Raw genomic sequence first — 22,911 nt, forward strand, 5'->3', positions numbered from 1 at the left:
ACTTTATTAAAAAAGATCTGCTGCAGCTCCTAATAGCTTTACTTTATCAATGTTTTATATATATATATATTTTTAAAGCAGGTACAGTAAAATTTTTAAATTATATTTAAAATACCACTGATAATTATTATCAGGGCAGTCGTGTCATTTTTTTTTTGCTTATGAAATATAATTTTTATTTTTTTTTTAAATTTTTTTATTTTTTATAAACATATGTTTTTATCCCCAGGGGTACAGGTCTGTGAATCACCAGGTTTACACACTTCACAGCACTCACCAAAGCATATACCCTCCCCAGTGTCCATAATCCCACCCCCTTCTCCCAAACCCCCTCCCCCCAGCAACCCTCAGTTTGTTTTGTGAGATTAAGAGTCACTTATGGTTTGTCTCCCTCCCAATCCCATCTTGTTTCATTTATTCTTCTCCTACCCACTTAAGCCCCCATGTTGCAAGGATGCGGAGAAAGGGGAACTCTCCTACACTGTTGGTGGGAATGCAAGCTGGTGCAGCCACTCTGGAAAACAGCATGGAGGTTCCTCAAAGTGTTGAAAATAGAACTGCCCTATGACCCAGCAATTGCACTATTGGGTATTTACCCTAAAGATACAAACGTAGTGATCCAAAGGGGCACGTGCACCCGAATGTTTATAGCAGCAATGTCCACAATAGCCAAACTATGGAAAGAACCTAGATGTCCATCAACAGATGAATGGATCAAGAAGATGTGGTATATATACACAATGGAATACTATGCAGCCATCAAAAGTCGTGTCATTTTTATTTTTAAAAGCAGATGTAATACTTGACAACTCCACACTTAGGAATTGGCAGTGTTGTACCCTATACTTAAAGTCTGACTTTTTAGTCATCTTAACATACAGTGAATGATGCGTATTACCATGTCAAGTGACTATTTGCCCTGCATCAGTCTATTGATGGTGTTTTCTACCAGTAAAATCAGCCCATTAAAAACATTGTTATTCAAAGAATTATATAATAGGTTAGTAGGACCTATGTTTATTGTATAACCCACATTCTGTGTTGTTTGTGTGTTGATTATAAAATGGTAACAGCAAATGTCTGCCTCAGTTATCTTCTAGAAATGTTATGAGAACCATTTTTGTAGTATCTGGAGGGCTATTTTGAGTTCATCAGAAAAAAGACACTGTAAAAACCTCATGTGGTACTGTATATTCTTACTAATCATTTCAGAATTTAAGGCTGTCATTTATTTTTAAACTATTATTTTAATCGTATGGGAATGAAAAAGTATTCGCCGACACACTGCCCTTTCCGTTTCCCTGTCTCTATTTTTAAGCAACAAATAAGTTAGTTTTTCATGTTTTCCTGTGTTCTGTGACTCTGATAAGGGTCACAAAATATTACACAGAAACCAGAGACACAGAAAGAGAGAAAATACAGTGAAGAAAGCAGAAGGAAAACTAATAGTAGGAAGAAAAATATAAAGTCAGACATAGAAGTATAGATGCAATAGGCCAAAAGAGACATGGGGTAGCAGTAAGAATGAAATTAGAAATGATCTTCTGTGGCATGCTCCTCCTCAAAAATAGCTAATATAATTTTTGGCTATGTATGAGGAAACATTCCTTAATGGTGAAAGGAAAGCAAAACATGAGTGTTTGACAACAGAGAATGTTACAGAGCACTGTTGTCTTCTGACTTCTTAGAAGTCTGGACACAGCTTGCTTTGGCCGGCTCGTGACTAACAGGCTGCTCTTTGCCAGGTTTTTGTAACAGGGGCTAGGTCTGGGTAAGTGCTACTGCTAAGACTCGTATCCTTTCAAGCCCCTCGGAATGTGCTCCTTACTTGCCTCTCTGGGTATGTATGTCCAGTCTGCGTGCATTCATTCAACAGGTGTTTACCGTGGACCAGACATTGTGCCAGGTCCTGGGGATGTAGCAATGAATTACAACAGATAAATGTCCTTTGTGGACTTACGTTCTAGAAAGGGAGACAAATAAAAAATACGGTAAACAGAGAGAGAGTTTATGATTGTGGGAACTGGTAGGAGAAATAGAAAAGCAGGAAGAGAAGACCTGAAATATGTGGAGGGCCATACAACTTTAGAAGGGTGGCCATGGAGAGGTTCACTGAGAAGATGACATTTCTGGAACATTCTTTCTAGTTCACCTCCCACTATTTTCACCTCTCACTAATAAAGACAGTACTTGCCCATCTGACTTTAGAGATCTTTCCTCAACTCCAGGCTACCTACTGAGCTCTGAAAGCTGCGCCCTTATTCCCTTCCAGCAGTCTCTTGTTCTGGGTCCTTGAAAGCCTCACCTTATGGTCAGATCCATTTTACAAGTACTCCAAGATTTATGGTAACCATAAAGCATGCGTACAAGAAAATCATTAAGGTATTCCACTCTTCCTTGAGCTGTAGCTGTGTACAGAAAGAAAAATAAAACTTACATATACTGCCCTGGGGTTCATCACAGCAAGGTTGCTTATGTCCAGAGGTGAAGGGTCAGAGCCACTCCTGGCTGACCTGAAGGGTGAAGGGGTCGGTATTTTGACATACCTATGACCACTTTGCACCAGGCACACAGGATGGAAGGCCCTGCCTCCTCATAGCTTCATTTTGCCACCTACTGTGAAGGAACTCTCTGAACCTAGATTCACTAAATCTATGTAGTTTAGAGGTGTGGTGCCTGTCAATTTATTTCCTGCTAGAGTTTGTATCATCTTGTATCCATCTATCACACCTTGAGACAGGCTTTTCTCTAATATTTCACTTGACCTAGAACACTTGATATAAATCTGGGCACCTCAAAATTGGAAAGATAACAGCCTAAATGTTAAAAAGAAGAAGAAGGAAAAAAAAAAAAAAAAAGGAAAACGGAGAACCATAGAACCTGTCTTAGGGGTAAAGAATTAAACTTGAAAACTTATAATATTTAGATTATCTCCTCTTGGTTTGGATGTAGAAGAGGGCTGTTGATAACATGTACCTCTCGAGTCCCACTTCCTTACCAGAACAGAAGTGGAAAATTAGTAGCTTCTATGTGAATTTGAGTTGTAGACAACCTGCTAACATAACCCAAATTCTACTTTGCTAAACCAGTGTAGATTAACTGTTTACACTGACTGAACTTAGTGAATATTTGCTAAATATTTACTTCACTTTATTGCTGAAAATATGTCTTGAGGAAATGACACTGAGAAGTTATATCTCTTCTTTGTTAGTGAATAATCATTTGCTTCTAAAGATAGCAATGAGAAATCAACAGTAATTGCTTCTAGATGTGGTGTCATTCAGAGTGTGTAGACAAGCTGAGTTGTCTAATATGTTTTTAGACACAGCTCAAATTAATTAGGTAATTGAAAATCTATACTCTGCCTTTGTAAACAGATCTTTAAGGCATATTAGCATATATGATACTGTAACAGTTTTCACTGCCTAGACTGCTCAAGAACTACAGCATTCCTCTTTTCCATTCAAAGGTTATGTATTCTAATCCTTTAAGTGATGCTTTCATTAACTAAATAATACTTTTCAGGCAGTTTTTGTTCATTACTGTAAAATTGGCCTTGTAGCCGTTATTCACCAATTAGTTTCCCTATCACTGTTCTATGCTGCCTTATAATTATTAGTTAATGTAAGGGATGTGTATTCTAAAAGTTGACCGCCAGAAATTCTTGTGTTTTCAGTGAATCATTCATTGTAATTAGCTAGGATCAGGAACTCCAGGGAAATAACTGATTAAAGAGTCATTTAAAATAGTCTATTTAACTATATATTTATGTACATCACCAATATTTGCCCTGTTTATATATACTTAATCAGATCCAGTATTTTCCTCTGATTTTGATTCTTTCAGTTTTCCAGTAATCACAGTGAATATAACTCATTTCACTTCAGAAATCTCACTTAAAAAAAAAAAAATTAAAAATAGCCACCATGTTTTTTACAGCTTTCTGAACCAATTTGTGAAAATCCTTCGAAGAATTGGCAGTATAGGTGGCAACTCTCCTTTTACTGAGCTAACTCTTCCCTTTAAAGATTAAAAAATATATAATTATTTTTGGAGTACTTTGGGGTAAATAACCAAATAATATGAATTTGTATTTTTACTTGAAAATTATACATTATGAATCAATTTGCAAGAGTTATTACTTATACTATCCCTATAGCAGTGTCTCATGGCTTTTAATGTTAGTCCCGAATTGTTGGAAAAGTAATTCGGGGACCAGCAGTCCCTAAGACAGAAATGTTCATCCTTCTTACTATATATTAAGTATTGATCTCCCTTCCCACGGCTGTCTGTGCTTCACTTGTCCTCTATTTCTCCTTCCTTCTGTCAGTTTGGTCTGGGTCACTGCGCTTGATGGTTCTCTCTGTGTCTGTATATTGACCTCTGCTTCTCCGCCTCTCATCTGGTTTTGTCTCTATGTATGATTCTTTTCTTACAGTTTTTGTCTCCTCTGTCTCCCTGCTTCAGTATCCCCCACCTGGAGACTCGTCTGGCAGCCCGTGGCATCACATCTGCCTCAGCCCACATTCTCTGCCTGCCCCTGCCTGACCTGAGTGGTTTGCCTGAGTCCACTGTCCTTCATTCCTCTTTCACTGTGTGATATGTGCCTCCCCCAAGCCACACAGTCTCTGCTCTTACCCATGCTTTCCCTGTCTGCTTCCATCTGCACCCTCCCTGCCTGCTATGTCTGTCTTGTCAGAGACGGACATCAAGTCACCAATAACAAGTCTGTCTGCTGGCAAAATTACCCTGAAAACATTACCCTTCAGAAAAACTCTCTTGCTTTCTAGAAGTGATTCAGAACCTACAGAAGAAATATTCTTTGGTACCAAGATGAAAATTCAAAGTGAACAATAGGTACCATAAACAGGCCAAATATTTTCGGTTTATAAAATCCCAAGTTGTTAATTAATTAATTAATTAATTAAATTAAAAATGAAACCCCAGGTTGCTCTCAGTTGGTTATCAGTGCTTGGAAAGCAGGGATAATATTTTTTTAAGTTTTTGTTTCCTCATATTTTTAAAAATATAGTCCCTTTTAGTTCTACTTAATGATAAATATGGTTTTATTAAATGATAAATTTTGAGAGATAATTTGTTTGATGGGTGAGTTCAGTTTTTAGGTATTAAGAGTTGATTTAACTTATATGTGATGTCTAAATATTCCTTGAGAATTGGTATGGTATTTCTGTCCGTATTGTTTGTTAGTATCCACTTCAGTCATGTGTATCTAACCCCAAGTATTCAATATGTTATACCACTGAATAAAGAGGTCTTATACCACCTAGTTTACAGATATTTTGAATAATCTTATGGCACAATCCTGGACAGAATTCAGTTGTATTACACAATTTCTTAATTTCTAAGATACTATAGAAGTTACTTTTTGAAAATTTGGGCAAAGTAATAGAAACATGATTTTAAGCTTTGCATAGCAGTGGTCTCTTTAAATGACACTTTTTTAAGAGACCCTAAATTAAAAATTTCTAATAACCATCTAAAATCAATATTGGCTTAGAGATTTTTTTATTTTTAGCGAATGTTTCAGGTATTTTTAAAAAGCAATATGAGTGATTTCAGATTTTCATTTTTATTTCCTTTTACTAAATTGCCTTCAAAGAAATTTAGGGTCTTCTTTCCATTTCAATTTTGTGGCAAAGTAGCCATACCTTTCCTGCTTAGTTTCCAGAGGGAAAGTGATTAAGCTTTTAAAAAGAAATTATTGATTTAAGGCCACACATACAAGTGATTGAATATAACCAATATTTGGGTAAAATTAGTTGGAAATAGTGGGAAAGCTACTTGTGAAACTAGATGATATGTGGTTTGAATTTTATAGTGAAAAGTATAGTCTTCCATAACCTTTGTAGTATAGACTTCCGCAGCACTCGTGTTATAAAAGAACAGTCTCTTAGAGTTACTTGGTTTTGCTTTTCTCCAGAAACAATGTCAAGCATGTAAAATCAGCCTATGTGGTAAAGCTTACATCTCAGAAAACCAAAATTTAGTTATTTGTACCAAATAGTTAATTAATAATTTTAATTAATTTATTTCCCCTAAAATTAAAGCCTAATTTCATGTCTTTCCACAAAGTTGAGTTATTCTCGGTTCTTTTGAGTCCAGAAACTAACTGTAAATATTTGTTCCTTAATTCCACAGAGATTTATTGAGCACTTAATAGGTACTAGGCACTAGTCTACACTCTTAACAGTAGAAAGATTGCTAGAGGAGCTTGTGATCTCCTAGCAAAAAGTCTTCTGTTTGCTGCAAAGATTCTCTTCGTTCGTAAACAGGATGATCATTGAAATAGGTAGTGTGGGGAGAAGAGTTAAGGACATATGGTGAACTCCTTCAGAACCCAAGAGTTTCTCTTAGTTACTGGCATCCTCCTTTATTGACTGGTTCTCCCACTGCTATCAAGAGTTAGTGCATCTTCTGAAACTACCCACCTTCCTTCCATGCTGGCTTTTCACTTCAGATACATGTTTCAAATGAACAAGTTATCATTTCAAACTCTTTTAAGTAAGTCACCACTTACAAGGAAAAACTGTGGTTTTATCATGACTATAGGTAGTTTATATTCTCCTGAATATGTAGGAAAATTAATTCTATAATATGATCAGATGAAGACAAACCATAAGTGACTCTTACTCTCACAAAACAAACTGAGGGTTGCTGAGGGGAGGGGGGTTGGGAGAAGGGGGGTGGGGTTATGGACATTGGGGAGGGTATGTGCTTTGGTGAGTGCTGTGGAGTGTGTAAACCTGGCGATTCACAGACCTGTACCCCTGGGATAAAAACATATGTTTATAAAAAATAAAAAATTTTTTTAAAAATTAAAAAAATAAAAACTTCCAGTTAAAAAAAAAATATATGATCAGATGAATACCTGTAATCACCCTGCCTATAAAATGGGGATAATACTAGTACCACCTCATTGGGGTATGGTCAGAATTAAGTGAAATAATCCTTATTAGACTGTTAAAATTGTCCTGGCATATAGTTAAGACTCAGTAAATATAGGCAGTCTTCATTTTGTATGGTCCCAAATACCTAAATTTCAGTTGCCATACTTTAGTTAAATAACAGCCAATACCCCGATAAACAAGGTTCAGATTTCAGTTACCACAGCATACTAACTGTGAATAATTGCATTAAGTACAAATCTCTATGTAAACAACAGATGTACATGATCAGTGGCCAATCACATCACTTCTTTCAAAATCTTTCACTGACTGATCACTGTATATCTGTTCTCCAGTTCATGCACAGACAGTACTATCTTCGATTTTATAAAAATGAATGATCAAAAAAGACTTGGCCAGCAAAGATGAAAGTGCAGCAAAGAAATGGAATGCTGGAAGTAAAATTCTAAAGTGCTTGTGACGAAAAAGATGAAGATGTCCCAGAAGAAGTCACGGTAGCAAAAAAACACTTCACATGAAATGAACTCTAAGAGATATTTCACGGCATTGCAAGTGCAAAGGATAAAATGGTGGAAGCTCATCCAAACAGGAGCATGAAAATTAGCCAAAGGAGGAAAAGATTTGCTTGAACTCTATCATAAATTATATGAAGGGAAAGCAAACACTATTCAAACTATTTTTGTAGGTTTTTTACAAAGAAATAAAGCATTTTAATTCATAATGTTTCTAATGCTTTAAATTACAGTGTACTAAATATAACTGGTTTTACCATTTCTTCATTCCCCTACTCATTTTTCATAGGGAGTAGAAGGATTTTTTATGTTTTGACAAAAAAAATCTTTAAAGGTCATCAAACAGCCACAGCTTTTCCCATTGATTATCTTGATCACTTTGCATGGTCTCAACTTGCGTGGTCATTTTTATAATCGTTTTATATTGTGCAAAGCAAAGACTTCCTATAATTGTTATTATTATTAGAAATTGTTTTATCCAGCAAATCAAGTACTATGGTTTTAGAGAAATTGCTCATTGCTTTTCAGTAGTTGAGAATTAAAAACTTTCATTTCTCTCCTGCTTCTCTCTTTGTATTTTGTAGACTAAGTCCTGATTCTAGTCATGTGTCATGACTCTTAGAGCCTCCAAATGCATCTTCTGTAGAAATGCAGTATTTATCCTCAGTTTGCTTGTTTTTCAGTATTCAACCTCATTTCTTCATTCTTCTAAATCTTCTAAAATTCCACACTGACCCTTTCCCTTTCATTCTTCTCCTAATGTCCTGTTCTTTCATACTGTCTCTGAAAGATTATCAGTTCTTTAATACATTGTCTTCTTTTCAAAATGGCACCTGCCCTTGAACATATCCTTATGAGAAATATCTTTAAATTCATTGGTTTCTCCCTTATGTTTCATCTACATTTCTGTCAATCATAAAAAAAAACAAAAACAAATGTCTTTCTTGAATTTAAATTATTACAAGAAATTTGATGTAAGCAAAATGTAAAATTCTAGCTGGAAGTTAACCAAGTCAACACTTGGAAATGATGCCATGATTGGCAACAAAATAAAAATCAAAAATAAATGCTGTGCATTTTCACTATATACCTTTTTACACTTCTTATTCAAAAAGATAGTTAAAATTTCATTAAACACATAATGATAATTGAAATCTTGCTTTCAGTTCTCCATTCATAGCTGCTTTGACATAATTGCTTCCTAGAGTTCTGAGGCTCTCAGAAGGTGAAACCATCATCTGCCTGATATTATCTGCACACACATAGGATGGAGAACAGCCTACTGAGAGCTGCAATGAACTCTAAACAAATAAATGTGGATTTGGGATGAGTCTTTTGCTGAGAAGAGGCTGATAGCCTGGTTGTTGTCTTTAAGACCTTTGAAATCATAGTGAGGTGACTTTGAAGAGGATTCACTTTAATAACCTGATTTATTAACTTCACCATGTAAAACTAAGGACTTTGTCAGGTTTAAAATGCTAAAAGGACGGGCGCCTGGGTGGCTCAGTCCGTTAAGCACCCGACTCTTGATTTCGGCTCAGGTCATGGTCGTGGGGTCCTGAGATCGAGCCCAGCATCTGACTCCTTGCTCAAAAGGGAGTCTGCTTAAGAGTCTCTCTCGGGGCACCTGGGTGGCTCAGTCGTTGGGCATCTGCCTTTGGCTCAGGTCCTGATCCCAGGATCCTGGGATCAAGTCCCACATCCGGCTTCCTCCTCAACGGGAAGCCTGCTTCTCCCTCTTCCTCTCCCCCGCTTGTGTTCCCTCTCTTGCTGTGTCTCTCTCTGTCAAATAAATAAATAAAATATTAAAGGAAAAAAAAAAGAGAGTCTCTCTCTCTCCCCCTCTCCTTCTGCCTCTCCCCTGGTGTGCACTCTCTCAAATAAATCTTTAAAAAATAAAATAATAAAATGCTAACAGGAGTTTTTAATTTATATACTGAGATAAAGTTACTGTATTGGAACTTAAAATCTTAAGTCTGGTACTACCTTTACAATTTTCTGTGGTCATTATTGCATTTCATGTTACTGAATATAAATGTTCATTTTTCCAAAAAATGTATGAGTTCCTGTATTTGGCTTACTTTAGCTCATAGTTTCTTAAGGAGAATCCGAGGAAATGCACAGAGGCCCCACATTTGTGATGGTATTGGCACCAATTTCAATTAATTTGGAATCTCTTTAACAAAATAGTAATTGTCACAGCACCTAGAAGACTTACCTCCTGTGAACAGAAATTCTGTTCTATTTCTCATTTACTTCTCTGAGGCCATGTCACCTCCTGAATTAGCAGTTTCATTGGTCATAAGCTGTCATTTCTGTTAGGTGTATTTTACTGTGCAGTATAATGGAAAATTTTTCATTAAACAAATTATGTATCTCCTGCTCTAAAGTGTAAGTGGAGTACAAATTTGAATGTAGAAGACAGTGACTAGAATAATCAATGCAAGAACATCCTTAAAGCTTTTCTTGTGTAACAAGGGCAAACTCAGCTAAAAAGTTTGTTTAAATCCTGCTTGACTTAACAAAAACCTTTACACTTTGTCTATCTAGGACTCTCCATGAATATCCCTGACTCATCACCAGAGCACCTTTTCAGCTCAGCCCTGTTCAGCTCAATTGCTCTTCCTGCCTTATACAGACATTTAAAATTCTTTGAGGCTTCTGGTGAAGGCTGTAGAGTTTTTATGTTTAATATGATTTTATAGCACAGGAAGTTTGTAATTCATGAATATCACAGCTCCACGAAAGATAATGGAAGGACTTTCCCCTAAATACACAAAATCTCTTTGTAGTCTGGCTATGTGGTTGTGTTACATTTGTGTCATGAGCTTTTATTTCCAAGCAGCAGTTCCGTCACCACAGCGTCATTTTTTTTTAAATAACAAAAAGAAGTAACAAGGAAAAGTCCTTCATAATCTTAATCTAAAAAGAAATTCTGTGTTGCCAGCACTATTGCATTCTGGTTTTTTCTCTACATGTTTGAGAAGAGTAAAAACATTACTGTTGGTCACCAATAGCTGTCCTTTCGCCCTGTTCTTGGCCTCTCTTGCAGAACAGTGCTATTAGTTACTTTGTGAATCTATTTCATTGAGCAATAAGTAATTTTTTTTTATTTTTTATTTTTTTTTGCGGTGACTACGTTGATGTGGTTAACTTTTTGCAGGTTATTACAACTTCGGTGTTCTTCATCCATCTCCTTTACCTTCAGGTACCCTTTTCCTTAATTGCTTGACTAATCTTTGATGTCTCACTTTGTCTTACACAGCTTTCTACTTAAAGAAGGATTAACAGTTTCATCATTTTAGTGCATTTTGAGGTAGTTCTCTGTGAACTAAATTGTTGTAAAGTGTGGTGCTGATTCTCTCCCTGGAAGGTGGGAGGCATCTTCCCTTGCTATACTCAGCTGCCATAGTTTTCCTGGATGCTTGACTTGACTTCCTAGACCTAGAGAGAAACCTCCAGTGCCCGGTGTATGGATCTTGTCTCCTGCCTTTGCCTTTTGTCTTGCTCCTAGACTGTTGTGGTTCTTGGGGACCTGCGCCTGCCCTCCAGGTGACAGTGCCTTTATACCCTGATGCCTGGTACGTGCTAAGTTATTAGGATACTTGCAGGGTGGGGAAAAACATGAAATTAGCACCATCTAACCAGCCTTGCCCTCTGCCTAATTTAGCTATCATTCTTAGAACTTCTGGTCTGCTCTGTTGATTTAATTACATGCAAAAAGTTTGTTTTGTTTTGTTTTTGGACCCTCTGCTGGTGAAATGAACTTTCTCATATATTCTTGAACAAAGCCCGCTCTTCTCTCTGGAGCATAAGCAGCTTTGGGAGAGATGCATTTGGAGAGATGAGGAAACAAAGATCACCTTCCTAGCCAGTAAGATAACTGGTCAAAGGGATGGTGGGAGTCAAAGCCCACCTCCTTCACATCCAGGTGGCTTTGTGTGCATACCATACTGAGAATACTATGCATAGCTCGTACGTTAGCACATTCTTTGGCCCATGAGTGCAAAACAAATGGTGTCTGTAATGTTCATAAGTTTCATCTCTCCTAGGCGGTGGAGCCAAGACATGAATCCATCATGGTATTGGCACCAAGATCAATTAATTTGGAATCTCTTTAACAAAGTAGTAATTTGCTGTAAAGACAACTGATTTATCTAAGTGGAAACACAGCAAGTTCAGGGCTGAGGGAGAGCACTGTGGTCCCTAGTGTATGGGCTAAAGTTTCCAAAGAGATGAAACTTGAAGCGAATCCTACAAGAATGTTTATTATTAACTTCGCCTCCACTATTTACTGCTTCTTACCATTAGTGGATCTTGGCAGCTGGTTTTGCTGTCTTAGAATAGAGAATACTTATGGAGAGCCTAATAATATAAATCCTGATGCTTTGGGAGTTTCTGCTTAAAAGTTAACTTCTCTGAATTCCAAAGATCCTAATAATAGAAAACTGTTAACTTCTCTTTGAGCAAGTGTAGCTGTCCTGTTCTCCTGACAGTTTTTCTTCTTCCCCATTTAGATTATAAATACATGGGAGCCTGGGACCATGTGTTTCTTATCCTTACTTTGTAATTCCCTATGGATAAGACTGGCCCGCTTCGTACATTGTAATCTAATCACTTACTAAGAGGTCTCTGTATTTGCTGAAGGTGATGGATTAGCCTTTCAAGCGCCCCAGCCCCAGCAATGCTGGTTGTCTGGGGCATTCCCATCACCTGCCTTCTTCTGATCTCTATTTCTCTTCCAACCCAACTGTGCTCCTGCTTTTTTTCGCTGATCACCCCATTTCCATAGCATATTAAATATACTTTTAAGGAGATGTCAAGACTTCCCTTAAGAATACGGGCTTTTATTTGTGACAGCACATATGCATTAACAGAAGATAGGCATGTTGGCAAATGAAATCTGACCAAATACCAAGAAAGCCTTAATTGAGAGTACCCAAGTTAATTTTAAAACCCACCAAGTTAATATAGCTTTACTTTTTAATTTAGTAAATGGATTTAGCTACTGTTTTAACTCAGTTAATACAGTCTTTCCTCAAGTTCAGTTGAATTCACTTTTTTTTCCAATTCACAAAAATATTTTTATTCAGCTATTGTTTTTAGACAACTAATGAAACTCTTCTCTGCGGTTCTCTTTTGCAAATGGACTAGTTTCAATAAGTGGTGCTTAATTTATGTAATTGCTCTCTTTTATTCTTCTTTGTGATCCACCTTTCATTCTACTTGGCAGACACTGGTTGCTTTGTAATTTTGAAAAAAAAAAAAAAAGTAACACGTAAGTATACCTGGCAAGAATAGATAGCGGCAAAATGATTCTTAAGTGAAATTTTGTATATTGTAAACTGTTTTTCATAGACTGTCATCTTGAAACCTACTTCAAAGCAAATACAGAAGTCTTCTCAGCATTAATGCTGCACCCATTCATTTATTTAACATGAAACAGATATTGATTAAGTTCCTGCTCTGTGCCAGATACAGTTCCAGGTGGTGAGGTTGTGGCATTGAACCAGACAGACAAGATCCTTGCTCTTTGCCAGCACACGTTCTAGCTGGGGCCGAAGTAGAGATGCAGACAGCAGTCACATACACAGCCTGTCCAGATGGCAGCTGCCTTCCCAGTTCTTTCCCCCTTTACCATTGCTTCAAATCCACATCTACACCCTTTTTACCTGTAGTATTGTGCTGAGTTTAGTCTCACACTACTACTACCTCCACCTAGTAAGAGCCGTTTAAGGGCCTCGTTCCAGTACAGGAGAGAAAGAATGGAGAGGCTTCTGGCAGCGTCATGTTTCTTGTTAAGCTGAAACTAAACATGCTGTACTTTCAGAATTGTACAGGTGAGAATTCATTCACTCATTCAGCAAACGTCTATCGAACAGTATGTCAGTCAGGGTTCTATTAGGTCCCAGGCTGTATAGCACCTATATGCCCCTCTACAGTACCTCACACTGTAGGTGGAGGGAGAGAGATGTGAAATAAATAGTTACTGATAAATATTACAATGAAAACATATACTAGTACAAGGGAAGCACCACAGAAGCAGGCACTAACTGTGGCTGGGAATAGGTTTCATCCTAAGGTCACTTCTAAACCTCATCTTACAGGTGGCTGGAAGTAGAACATGCTTCATTTATTCAGGGAATGTTTACTGAACACCTTCTCTGAGCCAAGCACAACTGTAGGTGCCATAGACACAGCAGTGACCTGGACAAAGTCCCTGCTCTCTTAGCAGCAGAGAAACATACAATAAGCATATAGACTAATAATTATATATTAGGTGGTGATACCTATTAATAACCACAAAACAAAGCTTAATAAAGGGAACAGAGAATGGTAAGGGATACTGTTTTAGATCACATGGTTAGAGAAGGCCTCACTAATGAGATGACTTTTGCTGAGAATCCTGAATGAATGAAACCAAAAAGTAAAAGGAAGCCATTCCACATAGAGGGACTAGCATTACTAAAGATGTAATAATCTTGAAAAGCATAGCCTCTTTAGTACAAAGTGGTGAGATATTCTCACTGAGCATGGAGTAAGATGGGGTGCAGGGACTTGGCCAGAGTGTGGTAGAGAGGCTGGGAAAGATGGAAGGAAGGGAAGAAGGGAAGGAGGGAGGAAGAAATGGGAAAGGTCAAGAACAGTTTCTAGGTCTAAACTTGGGTGACTGGATGAGGGATGATGCCATTAAACAACTGAGGGAGCCCTGGAGGAGAGGCAGGTTTAGGAATGCAAATAATGAATTTGATTTGGGGCAATGGGAAATATAGAACTGGATATTAGAAGTCAGGCTAAAATACAGATTTGGCTATTACCAGCATTTCCTGGAAATTTAAGGTTGACAATGACTTCCAGAAGACCGATTTCAGCAGACTTGGGTAGGGCAAAGCCACATCATGGTTTAGTTGGAAAGTGGAAGGGTAAGAGGCTAGGATTGTCCAGCCAAGATCATTGTCTTCCCCCACTTCCCAGAGCCCTCCCTGGAAGCTTTGAAAGGTCACATCTTCTCCCACTCCCTCCTTAACTTTCTCCACTTAAGGCCTAGGATTGGATGCTTGAGCTGGGGATATGATCTCAGATCCTCAGGTTTCTGATGGGAGAAGGGTCAGGGGTAAGGGAGCCTAATACTGGTGAATCGGGTACTGAAAGAAGCATCTTCAGTGGGGAACAGCAGATCAGGCCCATTCTGAGATCTATCGCCGGAGAGGAAGAAGGATGAAATACACAGGTCTCTGTTGTATGTGGAGGCTAGACCAGGAAGCTGAGGTGGGATGCAGAGCAAACAACTGGGAAGGTTGGGAGTCAGGGAGGGAACGGGACATGAATTAGTCAAGAAAACCCCAATGAGAGAATACAGTCTGGCAAAGCATGGGCGTTCAGGGTTGAGGCTAATAGTAAACTGATGGGCACTAGAAGAAATTTAGACAGAGATGCTTAGGTTTCTTAAGGCACAGGAACTGAAGATGTGCAAAGGAGAGGCTGTTGGCAGTACTTGTGAGCACAGTGATAGCAGTGAGGTGGCAGTTAATGACCCGTGGGGTGGTCCCAGCAATAACTGGCATAATAGATATTCAGTAAATATTTATAAAGCCAGAAGGGACTATTCCTCCACAGATAATATGGAGGAAAGGGATGAGATACTAGAGTTCTGAAGAGCTGTTAGTAATGCCTAGGTTCCCTTCTGGGAGAGGATGGGGCTGGTGCCTAAGAGATCCCGGATCCCTTAGAAGTACAAAGCCCGAGAGAGGCTCGTACTACGGAGGGACGTGGTAGCATAGACCAGAGTAGGAAACCTACTCCTTAATCCTGGAGATCCAAGGGATTCCCCGGAAGTCTACCAGATTTCCCCACCACTGCACACTCCTGGACTGTTTCTCTCACCTGCACCTCCAGCTCTGCCCACTGGGGGGCGGGGCTCGAGGACAAGGCTGGTGGCTGCTCTGATGCCTCGAGAGCCATCAGTTCCTACCAGACTCGCTGCTCGGGTGTGGTCTTAGCTTATGGCCGGAAACAGGCCCTCAGACTTCTCCCCACTGCCAGGCAGTAGTAGGGGCGGGCCCAGAGGGCCAATGCCAGTGCGGGTTGGTGCTCCGGTCTGGTTGAGTGCCCAGGCCGTTCCCAGCATGCTGATGATCCGACCAGGGATCAGCCCAGGCCCTGAGGGGTGGGAGGTGCCCCTGGGTCCACAACCCTACGGATTCTACAGTGGGATGGCACCCCACAGGCCCAGGGTCGGAGCTGGTGAGGCTGGGCCCCGGTTCCGGAGCCCCTCGGAGGGCGCCTTCCGGAGACCCTACATGGTCCTGCAATGCACCCCGAGTTTGGTGCTGCCAGAGGACGTCTCGAAGGTAGAGAAAGAGATGGAGCAGCTGGCCAAAGAGCTGAGGCAAAAGAGGATGGCCCTGGGGTATTCACAGGCCGACGTGGGGTTCGCCATGGGGGCTCTTTTTGGAAGAGTGCTTAGCCAGACAACCATCTGCCGCTTCGAGTCCCAGCAGCTCAGCCTCGCCAACATGTGGAAGCTGCGGCCACTACTGAAAATGTGGCTGGAGGAGGTGGACACCAAGAACTTTCTGGGCATACGCAAAATGGAGATGATCCTGCGGCAGGCTCGGAAGCAGAGACGGGCAAGCAGGGAGAATCGCATCCGAAACAACCTGGAGCAACTCTTCTTGCAGTGCCCGAAGCCCACACCCCAGCAAATCAGCTGCATCGCTGAGCAGCTCCGGCTGCAGAAGGAGCTGGTCCAAGTTTGGTTCCATAACCGGATCAAGATGGATCGTCAGCCAACCATTGATTTCTCCCCACTGGCGAATGTGGGGGCAGCCGGGCCTCCTTTCCCAGGGGGACCAGTGTGCTTTCCCCTGGCATCAGGGATCCATTTTGGTGCCCCGCACTACGAAGAGCCCTACTTTATACCCATGTATTCCCCTACCCCTTTCCCTGTGTCAGGGACCTTCCTCTCTGCCCGAGTCAATGCTCAGGGCCACCCCAGGCTTTCAAACTGAGGGGCTGTGCCCTTCTGGGAAGGGTTGAACTGGGAAAATGGGTCCCTGTGATTCATTTCAGGGCTGTTAACATTAAGAGCTCCATTCACTGTCTAAATAAGTTAAGAATACCTAAGGGATGAGTTGGGAGTTGTTTAGGAAATTCCGGGGAGGGAAGTTGAAGTTTATTAATTCCATTGTTTTTACCTACCATTGGTTTTAAGTCACATTACAATACATATATGGTTTCAGATATTTTGTTTCTCTTTTTTTAAATTAATTAGAAATTGTGTCTATTATTCCTTGTGGTTATCAGTAAACATAGGGATTTTTTTTCTTATAAACACAATATTGAGTGAAAACCTCAAGTCACAGAAGATTATTTCAGTACACCATTTCTTTATCAAAAACCAGTAGAACTTTATATAAATACAAACATGGGTTCCAAGATAATAGTAACCTCTGTGGGAAAGTGTGAGGTTGGGATAGGACAGGAGTACACAAAACCTACCCAGAGCCCTTGATAAAATGCAAGAGTTTTCTTGTTCTCCCCGCTTTCGTGAAAAAGGCTTTTGTTTGTTTCTAATTCACCTTCTCATTTAGAGTGCTCAATTTTGTTTGGAGGTCTCAGTCCAGCTCTCCACCTTAAGGAATCCCACTGGTGTATCTCCCAACCTGCCACAGTCACTGTATGTGGAATCCCTTTGTTACTGAGGTTGGCATGCTAGACAGCGCTGGCTCAGCCCCCAGCTCCAGCTTGCTTCTCTGGTTTTCAGCTGTTTGTTTTATTACCTGTTTGTTTTATTTCCCTTATTACTTTTGAACTCAGATATGCTTCTTAGAGAATATCTGCAGTGGTTAAGTCAACATTCCCTGATGGCTGGTCTGGTGGTTCATCCTCTGTCACTTTTCCAGTCTTTTTTATGAAATCGATCTTTTCTAGTTTTCTACTTCTGCAGTGGTGAACTTTGGTTATCATATACTAAATAGAAATAATTAATTTTTCTGTGTTTGTACCTCTGCTGCTGTAAACCTACATGTAATATCGGTTGCTTTATAATTCCATCACTAAATATTATGTCTGAGTTTATGTCTTCTATGTAATTGCTATTCGTGTCAGTTTTTGCTTTCTCTACTTTATTTTTTCTTAATCAGCTTTTACAAAGAATGTATCTATAGGTATTTACAAATAACAAGTCTTTTTTAAAAAATTTTATCTTATTTACTGCTGTTTTTATTTTCTAATTGATGAACTTTTAGCTTTTATTTTTATTAATTGCTTTTTTCTAGTTTCCTCTGGTTTCTTCCAAGTGTATTTTTCCTTCTTATTTTTTTAAGATTTTATTTATTTATTTGACAGAGAGAGAGATCACAAGTAGGCAGAGAGGCAGGCAGAGAGAGAGAGGGAAGCAGGCTCCCCGCTGAGCAGAGAGCCCAGTGTGGGGCTCAATCCCAGGACCCTGAAATCATGACCTGAGCTGAAGGCAGAGACTTAACCCACTGAGCTACCCAGACACCCTATATTTTTCCTTCTTGTCAGTGTTCAAAGATAAAATACTGACAGTGTACATAGGTTAATGAAAATGGAGATAAACTTCACTTACTTAGCTTGAGATTCAGTAGATGACTAATTACTCACTCTTGGACTATCCCACTAAAAGTCCCATACCACCAGTCCCATTTCTTCCTTTTCCTAGACAGCCCTTCTGGACAGCCTTGAAAGGGAGAAGTTTCTGTGGAGAGCAAGGTAGTATTTAACGACAGGATGGATCGTTGTCGTTGTGTCAACATTCAGCTCCTAAAAGCTGTGAGGAGGCTCTGACCCAGGCTGCAGCCCCTGCATAAATGGAGCAATGGTAATGGGCTGTTCATCTCAGGGAACAGCTCCGAGGGTCTGGCTAAGCACCTGCACAGCTGCATTGTTCGCACAGCTGCCGCCCCTCTACTCAGGCAAGCACCACGACATGTCACTGATCAGCCCTCACATAATCTAAAATGAGATTTTTCCATCACTGCTCCTTTGGACTATGAAGAGAAAAAAGGCTAGAACTTGGGGCAACTTTGGCATTTAAAGAATTTCATATTTTTCAAAGATTTAAGATTATGAGCAGAAATCTTAATAATAAAATCCTTCAGAACTGAGAAGGAGCTACCCTTTGGGGTGGGAGAAAACCAACGGTGTGGTGTCAATGCTGAACAGGGTCAAATATACAGAGATCAAGTAACATAAAATCAAACAATATATACCACATCACTAACAAACGTATCCTTGGTACCATTAGTGGACAGTTGGTAGAGGCAGATGTCAAACAATAGTCCAGAGTCTTCCTACTTGCCAGATTTCCCACTAACCTCAATTAAAAACACAAATTCCAACCACTTAAGATCTTCACCATCATTCTGAAATAGTCTTTATCACGTTGCCTTTATCTTGTGTTTTCCTCAGACAAGGCAAGTATTCTTAGCCTGATGATGCTGAGCCCCTTTAGAGTACAGACGCAATAGTGTGTTTGTACATAGGTGCATCTTTACAGATGGGAATGATAGTTTTTATCACATTCTCAAAAGAGACATGACTCTTTGTAGATGTACAGTTTCAGAATTCTAGAAATACATTCCCTTTGGCCACTTCACTTTCAGGAGTTTTCCCTTGACACAGTACTGGTCTAACAAGTAATTTGTAGTTTTCTTTGAATCTGTAGTTTCTGGAAATCTCTAGCTCAGTATAGAATAGAGGACCTGAATCACTTCTTATATAAGTCTTTCAAATTTGGAACAAATGTTGTATTAATTACTGCCTTTATTGTTCTTATACTTTTATCAATCCTTGACACTTTAATTATTTCCTATCATAAAGAACAATTTCTCTTGTTCCCAGAACCTTTCCTGTCTATTGTCTGAGAAGACTTGAAGTGTTAGCATAAGCTCCCTTATTCCAAAACATTATCTTGCTCTTGAAATAGCATCTAAATATTTTCTCTAATTTCACATTTTTGAAATATACATACTATATATCTTTGTTTATTATACTAAAACTATGTCATGGGATTTATTTTTCAGTATAGCCACTTTTGTTTATAGCTTTCTTCCAGAAATCGTCTTGCTTTCTAAACAGTATTAGTTTGGTAGCAGAACCTATTCACAATGAATTTTTTTAGAGTACAAAATTGTATTATCAGTGTAAGCCAGTGTTTTGAAAGTGAAAACTACAGTGCGATTTCAATAAAATCCTAGTGGAATATGAGAGTATTACTTGACAAAGTGATTGTAAACTGAAAGACCAAAACTTAGGAAGATAAGAAAATTTTGAAGAAAAGAGTTAGGGTGGCCTTGTCCTACCAACTGTTATGAAACTACAATAATTTAAACAGTATGGTGGTGCTTAAGGACAAAAATAATGGAAACGAGAATTTGGCTATTCATGAATTGGTACAGTCTTCATGAAAGGCTATTGGTAATTCATATGGGAAGTTTTTTTTTAATATTTTATTTATTTATTTGACAGATCACAAGTAGGCAGAGAGGCAGGCAGAGAGAGGAGGAGGAAGCAGGCTCCCTGCTGAGCAGAGAGTCTGACGTGGGGCTCCATCCCAGGACCCCGAGATCATGACCTGAGCTGAAAGCAGAGGCTTACCCCGAGCCACCCAGGCGCCCCAATATGGGAAGTTTTTAAAATGTGATTTTTCTTTGGCCAATCATTTCTGCTTCAGTGAATTTCTATAAGAAAATAATTGTGTACACAAAAATTTAGCAATAAGGATCATCATTACAGCATTTTTTCAACAATAAGAAATTGTTAAAACCAAATGTTCAACAAAGAGGAAGTAAATGACAAGAAACACCATAATGGTAAAAATTGTGTTATAGAGCTACAGTTTTGACAAAGGTCAGAATAGATTATTGAGTGAGGCAAAAGAGTTTATTAAGCTTTATGATTTTTTTTTAAGGAAAAAGCTATGTTACATACCTTTTGTATGTTACACAAATCTATACATAAACAAGTATCATTGGTGATTTAATTTATAAAAATTTTTTGCTATATATATTACACAGTAAAAATATTTAAGAAGAGCTTCTGAAAGAAGGTGCTAGGAAGGGGCACCTGGGTGGCTCAGTGGGTTAAGCCTCTGCCTTCGGCTCAGGTCATGATCTCAGGGTCCTGGGATCAAGCCCCGTGTCGGGCTCTCTGCTCAGCAGGGAGCCTGCTTCCCCCTCTCTGCTCTGCCTCTCTGCCTACTTATGATCTCTCTCTCTGTCAAATAAATAAATAAAATCTTAAAAAAAAAAAAGAAGGTGCTAGAAAATCTGGGTTTCCTAAAAATACTCATTCTTCAAGTCTTTTTATCTCTAAAATGGTACTTTTTCATTATAAAGCAATATTTTGGAATAATAAATTTGACCTTTTCATTTTTAGTTATAATTTGTAGTTTCTTTAAAAAGAAAAGCAGTTCTCTAAACAGAGGAGTATTGGACTATATCAGTTAGAGAGACATTGCTAAAAATTAGGTGTTTTCTGTTTTTTGTTTTAAATCAGATGCCCATTAATGTTAAAGAGCTGTGGTGTAGCTCAGTGAGTGAAGACACCTGCCATATGTCTGTTTTCCTGCACAACATGGTAATTTACAATTACAATTAGTGTGTTTATATACCTCAGTGGTGTTAACCCATATTTAGAATATAATATAAACCCAAATCATTTTCGTGTTTCTGAATGTTTACTTTTCAATTTTAAAAGCCATTTGAAAATATCAAAATTCTGGTTTTTATCACGGTAGAATCCTCCTTACTTAACATATTTGGAGAAACAGAATGGACATAAATAAGACCTATAGGTTTCTAGGTTTCAAGGCAGGGGCAGTTCCTGTGATTACAGCGTCAGCCAGTTTAAAGATGAACTATCATGAAATGAATCTACCCCAGTTACCCAGTAAAATCCTTAAAACAAAGCATTAGCATTATCATAATTACACCAGTGAAGAGAAGCTTGACAAGAAGCTGTTGAAGAGCCCTTGTGATTTACCTACAGAGCTGTCTTCAGAAAGCAGTGCAGCATGTTGGTCTGTTGGGCTGCTGCCCTGCCATCTTACTTTAGCTAGGAATCCTGCTGTGAATTCTGCTAAAGGCAAAATGAGCTACATGGGCATTGAACTTGGGCTTCTTGGGCTTTTATCCCCCAGTTTCCAACAAAATTATGAAGTACAAACCAACTCCACTTAATACTGTTGACTCTTCTACTGACTGCCTGCCAAATACCTCAGGTTGGAAAAGGAAAAATTGAGGGCTTCCCAAGAATTCACTACATCTCGGATTCAATATTCACTTCTACCACTGTACAACCTGCTCTGTCACATCTTCTCCAAAAGAGTGCCTGTTTAATATTTTAAATAATTTAAAATTTATCTTAGATTATTAATTAATTATTATTAATCAATTATAATTAATTATTAATATATTATTAATAATAATCTTTCTCTCAGGATGCATGATGTAGACCTTCTTTTAGATTTTGATGCAATGACCAGGGTGGTGTATAAGATGCTTCAAGTTGATTTATTATCTTAGAATGGATGATAATGTTCCTAGAACAGCTGTAAAACTTTGAATACTATTGACTGAGTAGTGGACAAATCTTCATACATACCTTTTTATTGAAAAACAGTTTGTTTCAATATACCATTTATTAGTTTGCTAAGGTTGCCGTAACAAGTACTCAACAGTTGGGGAGCTTAAAGAACAGAATTTTTTTTTTTTTTTCATCATTCTGGAGGCTAGAAGGCTGTGAACAAGATGTGGGCAAAGTTGATTCCTTCTCAGGGCTGTGAGGGAGGGATCTATATTAGGCTTATAGATGGTGGCCTTCTCCCTGTGTCTTCCCATTATCTTCCTTGTGTACATATCTGTGTCCAGATATGTTCTTCTCTTAAGAACACCAATCATTGGATTATGGGCCTACCCTGATGATCTCATTTTAACTTAATTGTCACTGTAAATATCTCTAAATAAGGTCACATTTGAGGGTACTGCAGGTTAGGACTTCAATGTATGAATTTTTGTGGGGAAATAGTTCGGCTCTTAGCACCAGCCCAATTAAAATTTCAGCTGGATTTAATTATCATTAACATACTCTGTCAGCAAATATTAATGAATGAATGCCTTTTATAACATGTAGTGTCCTGGGTGCTAAGATGCAGTAGTGACCAAAAACAGGCCCATCCTGACCTTCATGGAGCTTAAAGTATGGTTAGACATCTATATTAAGGAAATAAACATATAATTATAACTCATAATAAATACCATGGGATATCAGGTCAGGGGGTGTCTTAATTTAGATTGATGTTTATAATCCTTTTATAATATGCAAGTATTTCCTCTGATAACATCAGTGTTGATAAATACTCTAAACCAGAGGGACCTACCTGCAGAGAAGTGTGGTCCTATAACCAAGGCAGAGTTTGGGACACAGACATTCCCATATTAAAATCC

General features: G+C 38.8%; 2 protein-coding genes across 7 annotated transcripts in view; both read left to right on the top strand.

The window, feature by feature from the left end:
- Positions 1–22,911, top strand: part of FAM172A (family with sequence similarity 172 member A) — a 423,647-nt gene that overhangs the window by 287,024 nt on the left and 113,712 nt on the right. Inside the window, exon 11 of one of the 6 annotated variants that reach the window (XM_032335747.1) lies at positions 7,262–7,815. The exons of the other annotated variants lie outside the window; for them this stretch is intronic. Coding sequence (XP_032191638.1) covers positions 7,262–7,296 — 35 coding nt within the window. The 3' untranslated portion in view covers positions 7,297–7,815. Of the gene's footprint in view, positions 1–7,261; positions 7,816–22,911 lie in introns of those variants that run through there. 6 annotated transcript variants of the gene reach the window in all.
- POU5F2 (POU domain class 5, transcription factor 2) lies at positions 14,266–17,669 on the top strand. Its single transcript, XM_032335752.1, has one exon. The coding sequence runs from the start codon at positions 15,442–15,444 to the stop codon at positions 16,447–16,449; it is 1,008 nt and encodes a 335-aa protein (XP_032191643.1). The 5' UTR covers positions 14,266–15,441; the 3' UTR covers positions 16,450–17,669.

The sequence above is a fragment of the Mustela erminea genome, chromosome 3 (genome assembly GCF_009829155.1).
Source record: "Mustela erminea isolate mMusErm1 chromosome 3, mMusErm1.Pri, whole genome shotgun sequence".
NCBI classification, from domain to species: Eukaryota; Metazoa; Chordata; class Mammalia; order Carnivora; family Mustelidae; genus Mustela; species Mustela erminea.

Bases quoted from the DNA above. Each gene is read 5' to 3' on its own strand.
- POU5F2 (XM_032335752.1), top strand. From the start codon at position 15,442: ATGGCCGGAAACAGGCCCTCAGACTTCTCCCCACTGCCAGGCAGTAGT.